Genomic DNA, 9,320 nt, shown 5'->3' on the forward strand with positions numbered 1-9,320 from the left:
AATAGCCTTGTTGACATAAAATGTCTGAAACCAAACTGTGTAATTGGTTGAAATTTAATAATAACCGCAAACACAAGCCACGACACCCCGGTGACCCGTAAAAAATTACCTATTGCCGCTTAGAGTCGGAAAAAAGGAACGCCATTACCCATAACTCTTGGGCAATAAAAATAACAAGCCGCATCAAATTTTAAAGTAACGTTCAGCCTGGGAAAAAAACAAACAAATATAATTGCGCTTCGGGCAGCGTTTGTCTAAAACTTTGGCCTTTTATGGTCCAAAACTTTTATTGTTTGTACATTTGAGGGAAGGTGGGCAAGACAATTTACTTGGGTCAAAATGTTGTCGCCTGGGAAATTCGGGGGCAAAGCTCCCTTATAACATTATTTCTAGCCATATAGGTCATATGACACGACTCTGCTTTAATTATTATTCACTAAGAATTGATTAGGTTTCCTTCAGCACATCCACTGAAGGATGATGTCTACACTGGCTGTTTTAGGCGTATAATGCTGTCATTATGCTAGCAAAGAAAATAGTTTTAAAGTTTAAGTTAGTATATACAAAAGTTTAAAGTAATATAAAACTATAGAGTAAAATTAAGGATATGCTTTATAAAATTATATTATAAGCAAAATATGATAATAAAACTGCTATCCGATAAATAAATCCATGTCGATATCCATGTCTTCTCTTGTTTCAAAGGTTGTCCTGGGATACGAAACAAACTGGAACCTTTAAACAATTAACTTAGCAACCTCAGAACTAGTTGGCTACCAGTCGAAAATCGGGTAATCTATTTGCGGAAACTAACGTTTTATAACCAAACAGGACCAAAATGAATATAATATCAACAGTTTGGTGAGTTTAAGGTGAATATTCCCCAAAAATATATGTATAATCATGCAGTCCACAGTTGGTGCAACATTTGGGACAAGGACACCATTGTGAATGTGGGTCCCGATGTCCTGTGCCAGCGGAATGGCAACGCGATGAAGTTTGTCCATATGCAGACGAAGGCAGTTACCTTTTTCAAGGCGGAGACGGTGTCCACGGGTCTAAGTATCAGTTGTTTTGCTGGCCACAACCGTTTTCCGCTTTTCGCCTTTGCCGAGGTCGTCCTGAGGCCAAATATCTATATATACCGCTATCCGGATATGGCGAAGTTCAGCTCCATACCCCGTAAGTTTCCAGGATGCGGATTTTCATCAACTAAATTCCAAATTCCTATTAGCTCACATGATGAGCTATACCGACATCCGTTTTTCGGAGCTGGATCTTCTGATCGCTGTGAGCGGCTATCCTGATTATTGCCTCTGCGTTTTCAACTACCGCACTGGAACTTTGGTCCTGGAGCAATTCACCAATGTGCCCACAGTGGAACGCGGCATTGTGATTAGCTTCACAAGCCTGCCTTCCATCATTCAGTTGAACAAGCAGGACATGACCATCATATGCTACGAAATCTGCACCGTTGAAAAGGAGTCCTTCCTGTACAAGGTGGCCGAGGTGGAGCTGGGCAAAAAATTCTTGAAGTCCTGCAACCGATGCCTAAGCTTCGGCGAGGATAACACCCTGTACGCCACCAACGATTTTGGTCATCTGCTATCAGTGGACGTGGCCTGTTTTGCCCTAAAGCCACAATGGCAGCACACACCCGAATCCGATTCTGTGACCGAAATGGAAAAAATACCCCGCTCACACGGCCTTACCTATCACAAATCCGGATTTCTCATTTGGAACAGCACGACCGCATATTATGTGAAGAAAAAGGCTGGTGTCTTCAAGGTAGGTTTATTACGAGGATTTAAATATATATTCCATTCCATTTCCATTTAAGAATCGCACGTTTATTTATACAATTAAAAATTTGCTTCATCAGCCTTTAGTAATAATTTACCACCTTTCAATCCAGCTCGAGTGGGAATTCGAAGGACGGTTAAACGAGGTGGTCCGCTTTCTTAGCAACAACAATGGCGAAATCTACGCCGAGCGCCGCCCTGGACACATTGACCAGGTGGTTGTGGACCGCAATGGGGCAGTATCGCTAGAACCCGTGGTGCCCACGGGAAAACCGGTGATTACCTTCCGAGTGGTGCAGGGACTCAAGGACGAGTGCGTTTGCGTGTTGCACGATGAAGGAGTGGCCATGATGGACCTGGCGAAAGGTAACACCCTGTGCGAAGTGTCCGTTCCGGGCGCAACGGCCATGTGCAACCATCGCAGCTTGGCTCTTGTGGTCGTGGGCACTTTGGATGCCAGCATCGTTTTGATCCACTTTGAGAGGGCCAGCTTGCCGCATGTTCTGTGCGATCTTAAAATGGAGACAGCAGCGGTGGTGGGGCTAGAGTTCAACGACAGCTGGGTGGTGTTTCAGGATCAGATGAAGGTGCTGCACGTTGTTCAGGTGGACAACAGGCCGCACAAATTAACGCATTACTTTGAGATGAACCCGCCGGAACTGTCTCAAGTTTTTATACACACCTTCTTGCTGGCCGACGGACCCCGTTTGATGGTCTTCATCAATCGGGATCATAGCATGAAGCGTCCTGGCTTCGCCACCGAACTCTGGCTCTACAATTGGGGCAAGGACAAGCGTCTTCATAGGCGAGAATATATCCTGCCGAAGCAATACGGCTTCTTTTGTGTCCAGCCGCCTGTAGGCAGATGGGCACTGATCGAGATTGTGGCCACCGAGTACAACAACTTGAACTTTGACCAGTTCGCGTTGAACGAGAAGGATGAACTGCAGTGGATCGCCTCCACCAAGTCGGGGCACTTCAGCTATATTCTCGGTGCCGGCATGACCAAACATTTGGTCACCTGGAGTCTTGGCGGTATCCTTGTTCACTTCAAGCAGCACAAGCGGGCCAAGAAACCGTTTATGATCTGCAGATTTCTTAACTTGGGCATGCAAACAGAGTACATACTGCGTGTGAAGGAATGTTTTAATTCGAAGTAACTATCTGAAATAATTTCATTTTAACTATATTTATATTATATGATTGATGTGCAGATACCTCATTATCCTTTTGGCCAACAAGAGCATGCGAGTAATGCGTCTGCCTTCTCTGGCGGACTTTGTTCGTGAAAACGTGGCCTTACCATTGCCCACGGAGGAGGGCATTCCCTGTTTCGTGGAGCAGATAATCCACAAGGTGGATATGTTCGTGCCACTGAGTCAGCGGCAGGAAGTTAAAGAGGAGTACACCCGGGCGGATTTAGCAAAGCGCGAAAAGCTGTTTAACAGCATCAAGGACTTTGCCGCCAAGGTCACGGCGCTTATCGACTACGATATTTCTAAGACGGGCAAAACCCAAGGCATCTTTAAGAAGTTCTGCTTCCACTATCGCTGGCTGGATGCTCTCACGGAGGAGGCCCATAAACTGTGTGCCTTGGAACGAGAATCGCTGGAACGGGCCATTGCAGATCAGTCAAGGATTCGTGACTGGATCCTACGCCTGGTAACCCGCGATGCGGTGAGCATTAACTATCGTGTTCGCTCCATTTTCGCAGATGCCAACTTCGAGAGCTTCTCCGTGCGGAGGAAAATTGAAATGTCAGAGTTCGATAAGTACCGATTCTACGACCTGGAGGACCATTTACGCCTCTCCCTAGGCTCATTCGAGGAGGAGGAACCGCCTGCTCCGGCCGCTGGCGGTCATGGTCCGCCTGCTGCCATCGAAGATGGCGAGGTGGGCGAGGAGGAGACCGTGGAAGTTGCTCAAGGATTGCGCGAGCTCAAGCCATTTGTGGTGGAGGGACCCAGTATCTACGAGCACATAATGGCACCTGTTTTTCAGTTGCAGGACAAGAACCTGGTGACCTCGAACCAGTTGTTTAACTATAACTGCAAAATCCGATTCTATCTAAATGATCCGCTCAAACAGGAGTTTAACAAACTCTTCCACGAGGCTCAGCAACTCAAGCAGGACACCATCGACAGCGTGATGAACACTAACGTGGTGCTCAACAAGATCTACGACAATATGAACATTATGCTGCGCCTGCTCAATATGGATCAGTTCAAGCCACCTGAACTCACGGTCCCATCGCTGGAAAAGGATGAGGTAATCAAGCAGATCATGGAGGTGGACGACTCCGAGGTTAAGGCAATAAACCGCCGAAAGCCAAAGACAATCGACACTGGTGGCAAGAAGGGAAGACTGCTTCTTTGGAGCAAAGAGTTTTGGGCTCGGGCTCTCATAGTGATGATGGACGGGGTGCTGGAGAAACTGTGGGAAGAGGAGATCAAGAAGGACATCCCAGAGCCGGAGTTCATGCAAAAGAAGCAGCCACATGAGTTTAATCTCGAGGAGCAGAAGATCTTTCGCGCCTACGAGGAGGCAGTTCATCTATTGGAACTGGACCGTCGCAAGTACCTTCGAATCCTGCATGAGAACGAAGAGAAAACGTTGGCTCTCAAAGCCGCCCAGATTTTAAAGCTCAACCAGCGCGTAGCTGAACTGATGATCTTGAAACTGAAATATGACTTTGCCCTCAAACAGGGGCAATTGCGCATGCTCACCCTCGAAAAGATCAATTTCGGAAGGGTTCAAATGCGCAAACGCTACACCATGTTCCGCAAGGACATCGACAAGTTGAACGATTATATGACGCGGTATAGCAACCTACTCGATTTCTATGACAAGGCTTTTCTCGATGTGAAAACGCGACTGGAGGCTCAGCAGACCCGTGATCGAGCCGTCGAACGGCAGTTTCGAAGTCAATTCTTACCTTTAGTTCCACATGCCACCCACGAGATGACAAAGCTCTTCAAGAAGCGACCCAAACTGCCCGGTAAGGTCTTCAACTCGGTACTCATCTGCATGGAGGCCTCGAACAAGCTGAGCGGAAAGCCCAGTCATCGTACTCCCTTCCCTCTGCCCGACGATGTCCTGGAGTTCCTTAACTATCTCGCCGAGTTCGATCAACCAAAACAGTGTCCGCCGAATGTGGATCCCAAGTCTTGGGACGCCTTCGTCAAGTTGCGTCGCCAGAAGACTGAGAGCGAGTTACGACTGAAGGGTATAGGCTACCAGCTGCTCGACAGCCAAGCCCTCCTGGGTGTCCTTAACAAGGACCTCACAGCGCTCAAGGAGTCCAAGATCCTGACTCAACGTAATTCCGAAGAGAGCATCCAAACATACGTAAGTATGGAAAGCCTTCCACTCTTAAGAAACATGCTGCTTGCAGGAAAATTTTTAACAACCTTTATGTTTCCTCAACCTATAAATTTTCTTTTATTGTTTAATATGCGCCTATTTTTTAAAATAATAATACCAATCGAAAAGGAATTAAGTCTTTTATATAGAGAAATACCGCTGCATACTCTCGAGCGTTTTGAATAAAGAATACAACCCCTTTTAATATGTTAAATCATTTTCAATTATAAAAGGTTTCTGCTTTATCTTCCCAAGCTTAAATATTATATTTCTGGAGTAACCCGAATGAATTTTCTGTTTCAGCTAGAAAAGATGAGAAACATGACCATCCAGTTGACCCTCACAATGGGTCAAGTTGAGGTCTCGGTTATGGGCCAGTTCACAAAGCTCTCCAACACAGTTCTCATGCATGTGGATGACATCAACGATGTGAATCGCCAAATTCAGGTGAGCACTCATAACAAGAAAGTAATAATGATTTTTAATGTTATCAACCATAATAAATGCAGGAAGCTGGAAATAAAAAGATTAAAGCCATGCAAAGAGTGGCAGTATTTAGACGTCAGGTCATCTTCAAGGAATGGGAACACAAGCTGTACAAGGCCAATATAGCGTATCTGAAGTACATGCTGGATGCCATCGAGAAATGCAAGGTTTCAATGGAGTTCCTTAACATCCTTCGCAATTGGGAAAAGGTTAAGACAGAACGTCAGAAGTATATAGCCGGAGCTATCGAACGAGTGATCGAACAAAAGATAGCAGTATTCAAGAAAAACATCGATCGTGTGTAAGTTACTTTTTTTTTTAAATGTATCTTAACTGAAAACTAATCTGTGCCCAAACCGAAGCAACATCAAAATCGATGCGGTGAAAGCACAGACCTTGGAAATAAAGCGCAGCAATCACGCCATCGATTTTAAAATCGAGCGTATCAAGGTGGACGTCACTTTCCAAAACACTTTGCGCGATACGATGATGGAGGACAAGCGGGATCGCGAGCAGCGCGAGCGGTAAGATAACCTCTTCAACAGAATCTAAACTGTGTCACCGAACAATGAACTCCTTTCGAATGTTCATCAAAACTCCCAAAAGAAAAAAAAAAAGTTTTGATTTTAAAAACGTATGTTGCAATCCAACAACGTCGTATTTATCAAAAAATAAGATGCAATGTATCTAAACAACAAGACGAACTATTGTTGGCTAGAGTAAAAAGTATTTTTGCCACTGCTCATATAACCGAATTTCAAGAAAAAATCAAACACTTTTATATTCAAATATATGTTCTTTTTCCACCGCAGAATGTCGCAGATTAAGACCCATCGGCAGCTCATGGAGAATGTCCGCCGCAACTACGCCCATGTGCTGGAACTGCAGACGATTCTGGAGCTGCTCCGTCTGCGAACCTACCCCACGTTGGGGCCACCCCTGCCCCAATGTCATCCGCCAGTGCCGGAGCACATCCTCAGTTCGGTGCCCTAGGAGAACTTTAACCCGACCAACCAACAGACCAGTCCGTGGGTCTAAATTTTAGCCACTTGGCGAAATTGCAATTAAATATTTTCATTCCGCCAAATGAAAATTTATTAGTGGTTCTGGTTATCTGGTCTGGGTCTTCTGACTCGTGCTGCCACTTAATGGGGTTTGTTTGTATCTGGGGGAAAAGACGAAAACGAGGCATAGAGTCGTGCACTTTGTGCTCCGAAACAATCTCTAGTCTCGACTAACTACTTTTGGTGCTTAAATTGGGAAAAGGCCTTCAGCATCGCACTTCACCTTTATTGTTTTAATGGATTGCCCTTGAAGTCAAGAAAGTTGATCTGTGAGATCATACTGTTGCAATATAATAAAAATTAAACAAAACGCGGTTGTTACTTTATATGGCTAACATATCGTTAATGTTAGTACATTGCTTACGCTAAAAACTGGCAATATTGTCAACCATTACTATTCTTTTTATTATTACCTCTTCTAACCATTACGTAATCTCAGTATTTCCCAGCAGTAAATCCTTATCTATTCCGCTTTCAAAATCAGAGAACTGTACTTTCTTTACTAAATTTGCGAATTCATCATTCAAATGGCTTTAACCCCTGGAGGTGAGCTTAAGTATACAATATTTTTGTTAGTTCAGTATTTTTACCATAGCAACTATGGTGATAACAGTGTTTCGTTATTTCTATTGGCCTTTTAAGATGATGTCACCATGCTAAATTTACGTTTTCTATATCCAAAGTCTAAAAGAGTAGCTGTGTCTAAAAGCGGTGTTTGGTTTGTCCAAGTCCAATCGCATTTGTATTTCTCCAACTTAGCTTGGCGTTGGAAATTTCCGGGTTGTGTCGTCAAGTTTTCTAAGACTCGGTATTATAAATATTTATTTTGTACAATTACATAATTTGGAATGTAGGGCGCCTTATCAAACATTTCAATAAAAACCTTATCACGTGCCACGTGCTTTGCATTGATAGCCGGTAAAATGGAAATTATAGTATATTATAAAATTGATTATATACCTGTTAATCGTACAGAAAATCGACTATAGCGTTCTCTCTTGGATTTAAACATATATAAATATATATTTAACTTTTAAAAAGATTATTACAAAAACATTAGAATTATTTGGTGTTTAATGAAAAACAAAATAAAAGTAGATAAACATTTCCGATTGCTGGATTGAAAGGCCTTCAGAACAGCTTAGCAATGCGAGCCATTGAAATGATAAGCACACATTGTAAGAACTGTATATTCCAAATTTATACAGTGGTAATTCCATAATTATTTCTGGTTGAAATTCAAACCAAATATTCTTAAATTATATATTTAAATCTTATTTGCTTAAGTACTGAAATCGAGGACCATTGAATGCTACAGAGATTAACTATTTGGCGGTTGCCTAAAGCGGATATCTTCTGTGACTAAGCAAATGTAGACATTCTTGAGCCAAGCAAACGCTCAGCTGTTAGGCGAAGCAATCTATCCCAGCATGTTACGGAAAAAATTACGCTTATCACGGGTCAGCTCCGTAGCTCTAAACGCTCGGCCTTCCTAGTGCCGATAAGCCGGTCTCAAATTCGGTCGGCTGCTGCGCAAAACGAGGTGTCGTTATGAGTAGTTTGGCAGAGGTTCAATCAGTACTCAAGTCATCGTTCTCTAGTTCAGAGTTCCACAGCAGTTACAAAAAAACCAACACAGAAATGGCCAAACTCGCACTTTGCATCCTCGTGTTCGCCCTGTTCGCCGTAAGTTAATGCCCAAAGTCCTGGCACACAGACGCAGGACCCATTTTCAGAGATTAACTACAATGTGCCACTTTGATTTCAGTTGGCTCTGTCCGCCCGCGTCCCCCGTGAGGAGCCCGCCGAGCAGAATCTAATCAACGAATATATTGACAAGGCCGCGGCTAGTATCAAGGAACTTACTCAGAAGATACAGGAATTTGAACCGAAGAAGGCTGAGGTAATTATAAAGCAAATACTTAATCATAACAAAATAAATCGAGTTCTAAGTAATTAATAGTCATTATTTGTGGAGTCGCTAAAACTCATTCTATCCTTTATAAATTTATGAAAAAACGGATTTTCCGTAATGTATTTACAAATTTCTAATTAAGAACTTTTCTCTCTATCTAGGAGCTCGCTAAAGAAGGAATTAATACCATAACTACCTTCGTTCAAAAAGTTAACGAAACATTTCATCAGGCACCAGCCGCATCCACCTAAGACGTTGTTGGTTGGCCATATATCATTACATTGAAAACGACTCGAATAAATGTTTTAACTTTAACTTTAGTTGTTACATACATGATAACTAAAAAATGAAATTAAAACGTTAATTGTTTTTAGCACAAAACATATATTTGCCTATTATTTTAAAAGATATTAAAACTTCAACTTTTATTTAATTTTTCCATTTTACTTTCTAGAATAGCTATTTTATTTCCCTAAAAAAGGTAAAATTGAGATGTTTAGGTTGGTCTTTACAAGCTGAAATTTTTTATTTATATTTCTTTTATTGCGTACAGCATTCTGAGAAAATATTCTATGAAAATATGAAGTTGACTTGGTTAGGATAAAATTATTATTATTATGCCAATTTTTATTATATATCAAACGAAATGGTTAACTTTTCCCATGCACTTCCTACATACATATATACTGT

The 9,320-nt window shown here is 42.5% G+C and overlaps 2 protein-coding genes across 2 annotated transcripts; both read left to right on the forward strand.

Annotated features, from left to right (window-relative positions):
- Positions 1-781: 781 nt before the first annotated feature.
- On the forward strand, positions 782-6,729 carry LOC117141511. The gene is made up of 9 exons (XM_033305001.1): positions 782-861; positions 917-1,182; positions 1,235-1,788; positions 1,916-2,958; positions 3,017-5,150; positions 5,469-5,612; positions 5,675-5,952; positions 6,014-6,175; positions 6,464-6,729. The coding sequence occupies exons 1-9, from the start codon at positions 839-841 to the stop codon at positions 6,642-6,644; spliced, it is 4,785 nt and encodes a 1,594-aa protein (XP_033160892.1). The 5' UTR covers positions 782-838; the 3' UTR covers positions 6,645-6,729.
- A 1,561-nt stretch (positions 6,730-8,290) lies between these two features.
- On the forward strand, positions 8,291-9,015 carry LOC117140056 (neuropeptide-like 2). The gene is made up of 3 exons (XM_033302794.1): positions 8,291-8,401; positions 8,484-8,618; positions 8,792-9,015. Exons 1-3 carry the CDS (start codon positions 8,357-8,359, stop codon positions 8,879-8,881), a joined length of 270 nt encoding a protein of 89 aa, XP_033158685.1. The 5' UTR covers positions 8,291-8,356; the 3' UTR covers positions 8,882-9,015.
- Positions 9,016-9,320: the final 305 nt, after the last annotated feature.

This window comes from Drosophila mauritiana, chromosome 3L (assembly GCF_004382145.1).
Source record: "Drosophila mauritiana strain mau12 chromosome 3L, ASM438214v1, whole genome shotgun sequence".
In the NCBI taxonomy this organism is placed as follows: Eukaryota; Metazoa; Arthropoda; class Insecta; order Diptera; family Drosophilidae; genus Drosophila; species Drosophila mauritiana.